Here is a 14,265-nt window from a genome sequence, read left to right as displayed (position 1 = left end):
AGATCTCAGCTGATTGCTGACTCAGCACTGTGTCCATCTGTCCCCTGTGATGGCCTCCAGGGGGTCACTCAGAAAACCCATTGCTATGGCTTTGTTGTCCCTTCAGCCTATTGGTTTGTCAAACTGCTTTATAAATCTTTCGCATCAAGTCGTAAAATCTCGCCGGAAGTGGGTCTTGGTAGTGCTCTTAGACAGAATTTAAATGTTTTGTGGAGGCCGTGGGAGTGAATTTTGTACCGTAGAGGCCTTGCCTTAACAGAATCGATTCTCACCTTGGTTTGGCAATTTACCTTTCAGGGCCTAGATGGCGGCAGCCCCGGTGTGGCATCTTGTGGCAGGGCTGGGGCACCGACCTTTGGTGTGGGTTCGGACCCGGTCCTGGTGTCCACTCCTAGGCTGGACGGCTACCGCTTCTCCATGGTCAACCTTGAGGGTATGCTAGAGCCTCTGTTGAACTTTTGTCTTTGGAGTGCACGTTTTCTTCTTGAGGACTTTAGTCATTCATCACATACACACACTTGTTGAACTGTTTTGTGTGAATCTTCAGATCTAGTTCTTTGAAGAAACTACAAAAAGGATGACTCTCAATTCTCGGACATCAACAGGCTCATCTCCTAGGGGACAGAGTAACTTATATATGCTCAATATTACCCGTTAGAGATTCTTCATTGAATGCTTTCCTGTTTGTCTTCTAGTTTTTCTTCTTTGGGGGAGAAGGTAAAGTTCATATTAATCAAAGCACCCCATTTCACTGCTTTGGCAAACATAAAAAGTTTGAGAGAAAAAGATGTACACTTATTATGTTTTTCTACCTCTTATCAATTGTCATTTCTGTCACTCTCCAGGAATCTTATGCGCAAGGTTCCTGAAGAATTTTTAACTCACCCTAAAGCTGAATCAGTGTGTCTAGCGACCGAGAAAACCGGGAATTGTCAGGGAAATTTTAATTGTCCGGGAAAAATCAGGGAATCGTCAAAAAGCGAGCCCAGTCAGGGAAAATGGGCCGGAAATGCCATCGAGTGGCCTGAGCAAAGATTTCATGACTTGGGGGCAGAAAAATAGGGAAGAAATTCTGCTTAGAGTGGATCGCGGGCTCTGCTCACCCGGTGTAGAGTGTGCTACTCGATGCAAAGCGAATAGCCGACAAATCCAGCTTAAGCCTTGGATTGGATTGAATTGGATTGAGGGCACGACACTAGGCTAGATCCAGTTAGAGCTATTAGATTTAGTAACAAATTTAAAGCCGCAGACCTCAATTTAATTCAAGCCTTAAGCCGAAAGTATCCAAAAGTGTGCTTCTGGCGGCCATGCTGGCCACGCTGCCATTCGGTTATTGACGTGTGTGGTTGAGTGTCATGTTTTCATTGTGTTTCTGGAAGTGGCCTCTTCACTGAAGATGTCGGCGCCAAGAAAGTGCTTGTTTAATCCGGACTGGACAAACCCGAATATTTTGGAATATGCAAGTTTGGAATATGCCCGTGCAAAATGATCCTCACAGTGCTTAAAGGGGCCCTGCAAGGACTTTTTTACTTGTTTTTAATTTGCACCCAACCTCAGCGCACTGGACGTAGTAACTCAATGAAATTTTTCTTTTCTCGAGTTTCGCTTTATTTTAAAAGTTATAGGCAAATTAGAATTACAAGTACAAGTAAAAAATAACCTCCTTCATGACATCCTTGGTTGCTCTAGTGGCCGTGAACTAGACGAGGGTAGTGAGCTCAGCGAGCGTTCACGGCTGCTGTACTCCGTGTCGACGGCTCGAGAGGGCGCCACTAAAGCGCGTTCTGAATAGACTGTATGAAGCGGGCAGCCAGGGCAGCTCGCATTGCATTTGCTGCGCGATTAAACACTAATTTGGCATGACACTTCATTGGCCACGAACGACGGTAAACACGAGGTAAAGATCAGTTCAGAACGGGAGCCACTTTGCGCTGCCATATTTCCAAAGGGCTAAACCGCAAGCCAAAGCTGCTTGCTGAAGGCCTTGGGAACGCTCGGAACCGGTCGGATTCTCCAGTCCGTACAACCGCTGCATACATCCGGGACCTTTCTACGCTCGCCGCTCGTTGGCGCCTGATCCCACTACACCTTTGTAGTATGGGCCGCCTTTCCCACCGCTTGGTGGTGGCTATGTCGACGGGTTATTTCTTGTTTCCGTACTTTCTAAACTGCATTTGTTTCTTTTCTGATCTAAAATAGTGAACAAAAACTACTTTTATAAATACTTGAAACGTTTTGCGCCACTTACATTTTGTATTTCGAGAAAAAATAAGCTTTTAGCGGCTCCGGCCAGTAGTAAGCCCAGGACGTAAGACGTCACAATTCGCGCGCTTTCGGCACCGTGGATCACCCCCCTAGGTGGAGGAGGTTTCCACGTCGTCCGGTTAAGATATGACGCACTAATATTTAGTTACTCTCTCCGTGCCCGCTGGCTTGCCCGAACCCCAAGGAACGTGGAAACCGCAAAAAAGGTAGATGATTAAATATGATTGCAGGGCCCCTTTAATGCTCAATGCCTTGTGTTGTAATAGTCTTATATATTTAATCGTCTCAACAGTTTTCAGGGACTTTCTCCTGAAATCGTCAGGGAAAACCTAGAAAAGTCAGGGAATTTCAAAAAAATAATTTGTTAGACACCCTGACAATATGCTTCGACAGCAACTGTGCACACAGACCACATAGCCCCAGTGACACCCAAACAACATTCGTGGGACGTTAGGGCATCGAGGAGAATATCTTCCATTAGGGTGTAGTCATTACTGCAACTTTCCAACTACACCCTACAAATGTCACAACATTGTGAGGTCGCCCACACGACATTCATGGGACATTAATTGGGGCATCCCGAAGACGTCTGCAGGGTAACTCCTTTGGTTGTGGTGTAGTCACTGCTGCAACATTCTCACTACACCCTAACAATGTCTCAATGTTGTGACATCATAACAACATCACAACATTATGACACTGGCACAACATTGTCGCAATGTTGTGTCAATTGTGATATCACAATGCTGTAATACTGCAACAATGTTGTCAGAATGTTGTGACATTGTAACAGTGTCGTCACAATGCTGTGATATAGTCACAGCAATGCCACAACATTGTGACATAGTAACAACGTTGTCACAACATTATTACGAAGTGTCAACAATCGCGCCGATGCAGAGAGCCAAGACGTGGAACTGGACGCCATCCTGGGTGAACTGTGTGCCCTGGAGACCCAGTTTGAGCGTGAGATCAACCAGAAGGGCCACTCGAGGACCTACAATGGCAGTGTTGCCAGCACCATGGCCGTCACGCTGAACCTGGGCCCCAGCACGCCGACGGCGGTGGCAGTGCCGTCCTCGGCAACCACCGCCACGTCTCCGTTCAGCTCTGGCCGATCAAGCCAGCGTTCCTCTGGCCACAGTCGCTCCAGTTCTTCCAGTGGGGGAAGGTCCAAGCTGGACTTGGGGCCCTTCCAGGTGAGTGCACCTTGGCAGGCTTTCTGTTCATTCGTCTATTTTAAAACAGGAGTTTTTAGTTACGCATAATAACTGAATTATCGGAATGTGAAAAATTTGCTCTTCCCGTCATCTTATTTTACCGTCTCTAAATTCAGAATAGCTATTGACAAATTGGAAAATTGAGGTGATGCCAAAACCAACGTTCAAATTTTCCTGCACTCTCCAGTGGGGTGGCGTCACATGTCGTAATACTTGCATGCGGCCTAAAAAACGCAGCATCTTGCACATTTTTTTTTTTTTTTCGTTTTGCTGGAGAGAGCTTTTTTAGCATTCATTTCACATTGTCAAGGTTCTTGTAACCCATTGGGAACAAGTCACACGGCACAAATTACATCTGTCAGTATGTTTTCAGTGTTGCCAGCAGATAGCCTCTCAGTAAAAAAAAAGAACAGTGAGAACGAAATTTGAAAATTAATTAACTTTGGGGAAAAAAAACACTTTTTTCCTAGAATTTGGGTTACTCATTCAGCATGTCAATTGATATGTTCAGTCAATTTTGTGACTTGTGAACGACCACTAAAATTTCGCCGAAATCTCCGAGGATAGTTTTATGCGGCTACATGACAGACCGTCAGGGAAAGTTTAAGATGGATTTCAGAGGAAAATTTATCTACCAGAGAACATGTGAAGAAAGAAGGAAATTCCAAATATTTTTCGACAAGATCCAAAATCAGGACCCCAAGATTTTGAGCCCGGCTCTACCTCTGTGCCAAGAGCGAGACTTCTGAAGCGACAGCTACCTTGCTGTGCCAAGGGCAGGAAGCACGGGAAGCGTGGGGGTAATTGTTGGACTATGTCATATGATTAGAGCCCTGCATATTCACGGATTACCAGCAAATCATCCACGGATATCTGCAGTAAGCGGGCAGATGCGGATAAATATTAATTGGATTTGGCGAATTGCGGATTGAATGTGGATGCCAGGGGCTGCGGATGTAGATTGGATGAAAACATTAGCAGGTGCGGTTCTTCATTTTTGCCGAGGTAGCCAAAAAACTTGCGCGACCGCAGATTGTAGAATGAATAAGTGATGAATAGTATGAGGAATCAATACTTTGAAGTACATCATTGAATGTTTTTTGGGAAAAAATTACTCTCTTAGAAAAGAGGTGCCAACTAAGGAGAAAAATTGTTCTTTACACCAAGAAAGACCCGATTCTCACCAAAGATCGCTGTAGAGCATCCTATGTTGCCGTAAATGCTGTCCCTAGAAGTAAAGAATGCAGGGGCATCAATCGTCCCGGGAAGGCGTGTTCTTGTTTGATAGGGAAAGAGCAAAAGACCTTCTTCGGACAAAGAAAAGTCCAAACTTACAAGCCACGAGAAAGTAGAAGAGGCCTCTTAACCCCTTTAACGTGTGTGTCCATTTTTTTCTCTACATTTGATTCAGAGCATGCAGTTGCAGGTTAGTGCTGAGAACTGAAACCGATAGAAGGTGTTGCCATCATTGAATACTGGGATATTTTCCCATAGTGTACTAGCATCTTACCACATATATAGGAGCACTACATCATTGCGGTGAGTGATCGCCTTTCTTTTCCCACGTTTTCGTTGTTTGACCTAAACAAAACGACTCATTGCTATTAGTCTGTCCTTTGTTGATTTTCACATTTTAAACATATGTGTCAGCGAATGTTACAAAGTAAAATTAAAACAAATATTAAAACTTTGTTTCTTTTGAGTGCATCTTCTGGGCAGTGTCGCAGTCTCCCAAGACAACCTCATAACTGCGATCTTCTTTCCAGCCATGCAAAGTGTCTATGGATAGATTATAGTTTGGAATTAAGAACAGCGCGAAAGGCGAGAACCAGACAAAGAAGTAACACGGATGCAGCACTGACTTACAACCGAGTTTATTGATCACAAAATCGCAATATATATGCTTGCGTTGTCATGAACTCCAAAGTATTTACCAACTCGCCCAAGCCTCAACTTTAGCATAGAACACGGGTGGCCAGGCTGACTCGGCCTAAGAGTTGCATAAAAAACCATGAAAATTCCAAGAGCCGCAGCGGAGGGGTACTCTTGTTCAGAGCAATCTATCCGAGTCAAAGCAGTCCATCTGTACATAAGGTAGTAGTAGCACAAGACTGCCAAACCGCAACCTGTCTTTCGATTTAAAATGTGTTTCATTCCTCTTCTTGGGGAACTGCTCGTGTAACCGGGAGGGAGGCGGGGGAGTGTGGAGGGGTAGGGGAGGGATCTGCGAGCCGCACTTTAACACACAAAGAGCCGCATGCGGCCGCAGCTTGGCCACCTCTGGCATAGAATATAGCTCATGAAAATATGAAACAAAGTATGATAAAATTACTTTCACCGTATTCTGAATCGAAGAGTTCTCTGTACAAAGATAAGCAAATGGTGTATAAGGTATTATCCAGATGCTTTTCTTTTCTTTTATTCATGCTTTATTTTATGATGTAAAAGAGGTGTGCGGATTGCGTGTCGGATGCGGTTTCGAATTTGACGGATGTGGTTCGGATGCAAATGACCAAACTGTTATTCACACAGGGCTCTACATATGATCCTATCACATGATTTGTTGTCACAAAAAAGACTAGAAAGAACTGTGGAGAAGTGGAGAAGCATATAGATGACCACAGGACAAAATTATTAGATAATATCAGGTGATTTGATGTCATGGGAAGAATAAAAACTTGTGGTATATAACTGAAGAGAAAAAAAAGAAAAAGAAATAGGTTCAAAACCACATAAATATCCCACGGAATGCCGCAGAATAGCACTTTGTGTATACCAACTGGATTTGTGGGAGCAATTGGTGAATCAAGCAATTTGAATTTCATTTTCTGAGAATTGGTTGATTGTGATCTGGAGGAAGGTTGACCCTGCCCAGATCTGTCGCAGAACTGACTGTCTAAAAAATTGGGTTGTGTATGTTTACACAACCTGAAGTTAGTCTGCCTCAATGGGCTACTTGTGTCTCAGCTGTAGATGAGCATTTTAGCCTGTGCGGTACAACCGCTAGCCGGGGGTCTTTAACGTGCACCACGCAGTAGTGATACATGACCGCATGCCGGTACGATGCTCATCCAGATCGAAACGGGCAGGGGTGGGGATTGAGCCCAGGATCCCTGGGTTCTGCAGCGCGAGTTTTCGCTCCACGTACTTCGAGATGGTGTACGCTAGACCACTCATCTACCAATCCCCCTTGACCATCTAAAATGTAACTCTCCCCTGCCTCTTGTGTGACTGATTCGGTCAGTTTCTTGATCAAAGTGTTATAAACACTCTAATACCTTTCTTATGCCTTACTGCGAGACTGCTTGTTTAAAATATGTTTTTAAACAAACATCACAGATCTCTCAGTCGTTTGATTACTTTAGTCAGCAGCGTCACTTTTCAGGTTCACTTTTCCTGCTCTCATTTTTGTTCTTTTGACTTAGAGTTGGACTCATTATTAGAAGTACATGCCGGCTATTGCCTTGGCTTCCAGATAGCAGATGGCAGTGTCGAAAGGGCACATACATTGTTGCCGGGTTAGAGTTTTAAAACACAAAACCTTCCACGGAATGACTATTTGATGTGTTACTGTCATTTCTAGTAAAATGCTCATGAGCAGTCGGCAAGAGTCCTTGAATGTACTTTTATGCACAATCACACTGGTAAATAAGAAAACCATAGAGACAGGTGTTTCAACCAAATATTGCAACATTGGAGTGTTGGCGATTGTCTCTACCACAGGTTCAGTGCTGCACTTCACAATTCGGAGCCAAAATCTTGTTGCCTCTAATGATTACATTGACATTAATGCTTTCAGGATGCATCTGGAGTCTCGAACGGCGCGCCGAGGACAGAGAGCCCGGACAACGACTCGGCATTCTCCGACAATGTGTCCATGCTCTCCTCGGAGTCGTCTGCTTCGTCGGGGGGTGGAGGCAACGCCACACGGTCCTCGTCTGCTCCAGAAGGCTCTTCGTCGAACCAGGGACCTTCGCTCGTCAAGGCTGATGTTGGCAGCACGGGGGGCACTGCACTTGCCTCTTCGCCAACCCAGGTACATACCCGATTCGTTTGTGTGCCTGGCTCGTGCAAGGTACACTCTGCGTCTGTGCCGTATTCATCCCCCACTCAGTGTTGCTTGCAAACAATCCTGCGCTTGCCAAGCCTGCTTGCTCGAAGTTGGGTTTTGATTGTTGCGGTAAAAATATGAACCTACTGCAAGCTCCATTTGAATGTCCTTGCATGTTAAGCCGGCTTACATGAACCAATAGTTCACAGATTTTTAATGTGTTAGCATTAGAACGCTCGTTTTTGACGAAAACCTGGTGGTGTCTTTTGTTTGTCAGCTACAGAGAGAGAGAGAGAGAGAAGGAAGGGGGGAGGGTGATGCGTATGACACTTACATTGGTCCAAAGTGCTGATGTCGGCATGCTTCAACCTTTCCCCCTCCTCCTTCCTCTCTCCTTGTAGCGGACAAACTGAAAGACATTGCTGGGTTTTCCTCAAAAAGAGCTTTTTGGTTTTCGTGAAAGTCACGTGCACAGCTGGTGCGGAGCCAGAGAGAAGGAGGCGCCGCGCAACACCCCCTGATAACAGAGCCTTAGTGCTGAATAAGATTGCGTCATCAGAGAAAGCCAACGTTGGACACATATTGGAAACATGTGCCGCGTCATGCTCGGCTTCATGTCAAGTTTGAACTTTGAGCCAAACGTTGACGTAATCGTTGTGTCCAACCTGAGCCCAGCGTTGGCCTTCTCTAATGACGCCATCTCATTCAGCACTAGGGATTTGTTGTCTAGAAAATGTCACGCCGCGACACGGTGCAATGGGTGTGCAGTGGCGTCAGTAGGGTCCAGGATGGCAGCCCGCTGCGACCTCCCCACCCCACCCTTGTGATGCCACTGTGCGCACCAGCATAGTTGCCGGTCTGCCGTCGCCAGTTTTTCCTCACTCTGGGTTTCTGTGGTGGTGATGCATGGGCTGTGATGTGCGAGTGTAGTTAAAACAATGAATGCAGTTCCTTCCACGAGTGGTATGAATGCGGTTCTTTCTAGTAGTGATATGAATGGCCGTATCCAAGAGCGGCGACATACTCTGACTGGCAGGTAGTACAGAAAAGGGGGCGAAAGAATTACAGCACGATCCATTGGTGGATTCTTAGGGAATCCATTGGCGTCGCATGACCCTTAAAAGACGCCACACACATCCCCTCTTGGGAAACGCTAATGCTGACCCCATAGCGGGGCCAAAAAAAGGCAGCTACAAATAGAGGGAGCTAAAGAGAAAGCCATGCCAAAATAAAAAAGTAAGGGGTCAGCATTAGCGTTTCCCATAAGGGGACGTGTGTGTCTTTTCCAAGGGTCATGCTAACGCATCTTAAGAATCCACCAATGGATCTTCCTGTAACTTTTTAGTTCTGCTTTAGTGATGTTCAAAATTTACACAGAAGGAAGTGCTATCAGGCTATCATTTTTTTTTATCTATTTCAATACTGGAATAATATGCAGTATGTTCAAACAGTTCAGTGTGAAATGTTTGAACTGACAGGGAATTTTTCTAGGCTTGAATAGTATGGTTTCATAAATACCCAAAAAATGCAAATCCGTGTTGACTTTCTGTCGTTCCTTCGTTCGGCAATTCGTATACATTGTACAGGTATTTTCATGCTGCTTTTAAACTTGCCTAATGAATCTAGACACCCGGAAGCTGCACACTTGGCGAAAAAGTTTTGGGCCCTCAATTGTTGCGGAACATTTCTTTTGCACTTTTCTACTGAGACGATCACAACCTTTGCATGACTTTCTCACATTTTTTAAGTTTACAGCTCAAGTCTAGTTTTTTTTTGTTGCACAATTATAGCAGTTTTCTTCTGAACAGATGTTAAATCCGTGCATGCTTCACAATGCTTGTTTCACAATCTGGATCATGCATTCATCTTTCTTACGGAATTATATAAATACACTTATCTATACTTTGTTTCGACTTCGGTCCGAGCGCGGCCGATGTTATGAGCAGAAGGGCCAATCAAACAGCGCAAAAAGCGAAACGTCATGGCCTGGGGCCCTAAGCTGGACGCTTGGCGAAAACGACAGCGAGAAATTTGGCGGCCGCGATTGGCCAACGCCACACTTGACCTTGACGCCGGCCAATCATAGCTGCCCAATTTCGCGCCGACTTTTCCGCCAAGTGTCTAGATTAGGGCCCCTGCTCTCTGCAGTTGATAGGACCAGCCGGTATTCGCCGGTATTCGCCGTGTCGCTGTGCACGCTCCTCCGCAGGCTAGTCCTATCAAGAACAGATAGGCACGGCATGACGCTGCACTTTTTGAGGTGTTTGATTGGCCCTTTGGCTCATAACATCGGCGGCGCTCGGACCGAAGCTGAAACAAAGTATAGTTGCTACTGTAATATGTTTTGCTGTGTTCTTTTATGTGAGTTCTTGAAATTTTATGAGCACATGCTCATTTTGCCACTCTCCGATTTATGCTTAAAGTATGGGACAATCTTTTCAAAGTTCAAATCAATTGTTAATGCCATTCCTGACTGCATTTTATACTTATGCTACACACACAACACATTCAGGCACTTTTCTCCTTCAAATGGATTGTATGAGTGAGCAATTTGTTTATCACTCTGAAATCCTTAGACCAAATATTTTATAATTTAGTTGCATGGACACTGTGAGCATTGATTCTAGACTTGTAGTGTTGCAGGTTTCGTGTTGTAGCGTCTAGTTCATAAAGAAAAGCAGCTTCATTTTTTGTTATATGCCTAGTTCACACGACTTTACGATTAAAGCCATCTGGTTCTATGACAGCTCTTTTGAAAATGTTTCACGTGTTCTGCACATCAGTGCGCATTTTCTTGGGTTACTGTCCCTAGTTTCGCATGTTCTAGCTGCTTCCCTATGGACCATCTTTTTAATTTTTCAAATGTATGTTGTTGTAACCAAGGGCAGGCGGGAATAATGACGTGTCCCTTTCGGTTGCTCTACCTTCGGTGGTGGGCAGTTTCCATGATGTTAGTTTCTGTGCAAAAAGTTTGTTGCACATTCAATGCTCACATGCAGCGAGAAAGCACGCAGCTAGATGTGAACTGGTTTACTGAAAGTGACATGCCATTGTTCCTACCTTTCCTACTTATATTGCTTCTTCTTTTCACTGCTTGTGGTGTTGCAACAGCACTGCTGTGTTTGCGTATTTGGTGTGTCCTGCACAGTGCACCCTTTGCATGCTTGTGTTTGTGCTTGCACTTGCAGCTTTTAGAGGCCATCAATGCCAAGCTGCGGTCAATCCAGGCAGGCATTGAGTTGGACACTACGCCGCCTGTGAGTGGCACCCTTGGCCCCCTGTCTCTCCCGACCCTTTCCCCGCTTCCGTCCTTATTTGACCGCTTCCCTTTGTATGGGCCAGGACTGCACGATAAGCTTTTCGGTTGGTCAACCAGTACTCTATAGTATTTCGTTCCACATTACAATGTATGGGATGCTTCGAGCCATCGAAGCCAATCCCATGAATGTGAATGTCCCACGACCTATGGAAAGGGTGCAGCGGCAGGCGGTGCAGGTAGTCGTGTGATGCGTTTGCACCACTGACTTGGCTTGGGTGACTCGTAGCATCCACTGCAGTCCATCGTAAGGTGAAACGGAGGAGAGTCTCACAAGTGAGGCTCACTTGCATGTTGCCAAAGTGGCACTTTCAGTTACGGCTCTGAACCAACCTACGTGTATAGTTTCCATTTCTGCAGGCCGTATGGTACATTGAAACTGCAGAGTGTTTCACGTGGCTGCAGTGTATGTGAAGCCTCTATCCCTATGATGCACCCTAAAGGAATCTAGACCGGATGTAAATTTGAATGGGATTGCTCATCTTGCTTTCTATAAATGCAGTCATTCGTCCACCGATTTTTAGTGTATCCTCCAAATAGCGCTTTACTGGCCCTTTCCCATTGCTCAGCTGAAGCTGAGATGCTTTCATTTTACCGGTACCAATCCCACGTCTGACACGGTCTAGATTTGTAGCATCATCTCGTGGCATTCAGCCAAAACCCGTGTCAAAATTAAGTGTAAGAACCACTGTTTGGTTCTGTCATTATTGTATGGTATTCAGAAAAACAAGATTGATATAGGAGACTACTAGGTACTATTGACCTTGTATGAGTCTGGAAGGCACCAAAAGCATCATTCAGCATCATAGAAATGCTCGCAGATTCGGGAATAGAAAGCTTGCTTTTTCATGAAAAAGTAAAAGCTTGGACATCCTGGTAAAGCAACTTCATAATAGACCTGAGACCAAGATACCGTAGTTGAAAAGAATTGAACAACCACAAACCACATCTCAGGTTTATTATGGTGTTACTTTTTTTTTTTTTCTCTATTCAATGTATTGGAATGCTTTGCACTTTTTTATGAACGTGTGATATGTCACGTTATGTTTTCCTCAGTGCTTTACTGTCTCTCTTTGTGGTGGTTGATTTGTCTAACGCCGCCGTCTTGTTCCTTCCGTGTCCCTGTGCCGTTTCTCCCTTCCTTCCTTTCCCTCCTCTCTTTCTCTCTCCTTGTCTCCTCCTTCAGGCAGAGCAGGCTGCACGCATCAAGGCGGAAAAAATTAAGATAGCTTTGGAGAAAATGAAGGAGGCCAGCATTCAGAAGGTAGAAATCACCTTTGCTTCGTTTTTTTTTTCTTTTGGACTTGGATTGCAAGGTGGACATTGTATTGCTCGTATTTAGGCACGAGATTTGTTGCCCTTATTGAGGGACTGTAGACATGATATTCCGACCGAACCTGCACGTCCCTGAATTTCTCTTGTTTCCATAAGTCCTTTGTGCATGACTGTGTTCAGAGTTTCAGTTAGTCAAGTTTAAGCTCCACAGTTCATCGAGTTATTCAACCGTTTCATTTCTTAAGAACTAACTTCCCAAGAGTCGAGTTATTAAGAAGATTCACTTATGGAAACATAATCTAATTGTTATTTTGTCATTGAACTTGTCAGATTGACTCTACAAACTCCTCATAACACTTTACTTACAATTAGTTTGTTTGCAAGGCAAAGCCATTGACAACGTAAATAACAAAAATTGCCAACTCTCTTCCTTGGCTCTTCTACAGCGAAACCTTACTATATGTTGTAGGCCCAGTTGTATTTAAGTATGTACTGTACATACATGCAACAGTTTGAAGCAGGGGCTACAATGTACCACTGTAATAGCCTATAAATTGGGTCTGCGTGCTATAAACAGGTTTCATACACTTACTACCTCGTCACAAGTTGTGGGTTACGGATAACACTAACTGCATCTGTGCACGGAGTCGGGGGAATTACGATGCCTAGAAAAATATTTTTATACAAAAATATGACCTAAATTGAGACTGTGTATGCAAAGGGATGTGGTCAATTCGTCACTTGGCAATTCGTCACAGCGGAACATAGGTCGTAGGATGATTCGTCACAGGGGCAGCCGTTGCACAATGGTTCGTCCCCTAAAAAAAAGATTGTTCTATTCAACGACGAAGAGATGCTGCTTTGCGACGGGTTTCCGTATGCATGCAACTGGAGAAACTCCGTACCGTCTTATCGGATTTGCTGCAAAAGATTTTAATATAGAAAGTGGAACAAAGAACTGGTTCGTCTGCCTGTTGGATTATTACACTTTCAAGCAACCGTACACCCTTTCCGGGGGTGACGGAACCAAGACTTGCATAATGAGAAGTCGTCTAAAGAGCGGGTGTGTTCCAAAACCTTTTTTATGTTTAGCATTGACAATATTTGCCTTTTCGGTGACGTGTTCACGCTGCAGCGGAAAACCATGAAACCCCTCATAACATTTATGGGACACTGCTTCTACCGTTAGTGATGCCACCTAGCCTTAAATGCCCAATTCGTCACCGCTTTGGCATCGATGAAATGAAGACATCACGGGCTGAAGATGGCACCACGTTTACAAGTGCATTAAGAAATAAAATAAACACGCTGACTGCAGCAGGATGATACCCTTCATTGCTGGATAGTACGACAGCAGCCGCTGCATTTAGAGCCTAAGGGCAGTGGGGCCCAGAACACCGTGTTTTGATATCTTGAACCTCTTATATCGGAGTAGTAAAGTTTCTTTCCCAAGTATTTTCTATTCCGGGTATATTTGTGCATAGACACAAATTAAAGCAGTCTGAATCAAATATCATGTTGTATGCATGCAAAGCATCATGCTCGAACAATTATGCACATCCTTCAGCGGTACATCAGTTGACACGCATATTAGTTTTTATTAAAGCATCCCGTCCTATTGTTCTAACTAATTGTCAGGGAACATGGCTAGTTATTGAAAACTGTGGTTTGTAGTTTATTATATTCTTCGCTGCACTTCCGATGTGGCCAACTGTCTCATGACGAGTCGCCCCGTGATGAATCGTCCTTTTACCAGTCGGTCTGCGACGAATGCGCATGTGATGGATCGTCCCCATCCCCCATGCAAAGTACCGTGATCAGTATTAAGTTTAATTTTCTCTACCTTGTTGCTTAGATCACAATGGTTGACTGTCTATCGGTTCTGTGCAAAAGGAACCACCAGTTCGTTTACTTAAAGAAAGTGGCCTCGTCCGTGAAAACGAATTTAGCATTTAACAAACTTTGCAAAGAATGTGAAGAAGTACTAGTCACGTAGGTGAGCTGGTGAAGGTTAACCATGATGAACTACACCTTAGATTGGAGTAAGAAAAAGAAAACATTAAAAGAATCGAAGAGACAGAAAGAGAAAGAGGACAGGGCTAACGTCTCAAACTCAGCTGGTGCATTTATTTTGTCAA

General features: G+C 44.5%; 1 protein-coding gene across 1 annotated transcript in view; it reads left to right on the top strand.

Moving 5' to 3' along the window:
• Positions 1-302: 302 nt before the first annotated feature.
• The window catches only part of LOC8041802 (abnormal cell migration protein 10), a 40,728-nt gene continuing 26,765 nt past the window's right edge, over positions 303-14,265 (top strand). Inside the window, exons 1-4 of the mRNA XM_040212698.2 lie at positions 303-433; positions 3,166-3,464; positions 7,285-7,521; positions 10,725-10,793. Coding sequence (XP_040068632.1) covers positions 418-433; positions 3,166-3,464; positions 7,285-7,521; positions 10,725-10,793 — 621 coding nt within the window. The 5' untranslated portion in view covers positions 303-417. The remainder of the gene's footprint in view (positions 434-3,165; positions 3,465-7,284; positions 7,522-10,724; positions 10,794-14,265) is intronic.

This window comes from Ixodes scapularis, unplaced genomic scaffold, assembly GCF_016920785.2.
Source record: "Ixodes scapularis isolate PalLabHiFi unplaced genomic scaffold, ASM1692078v2 PGA_scaffold5__190_contigs__length_132052651, whole genome shotgun sequence".
NCBI classification, from domain to species: Eukaryota; Metazoa; Arthropoda; class Arachnida; order Ixodida; family Ixodidae; genus Ixodes; species Ixodes scapularis.
Note: the sequence above shows the minus strand (reverse complement) of the source record. Positions and strands in the feature narration are given on the sequence as shown.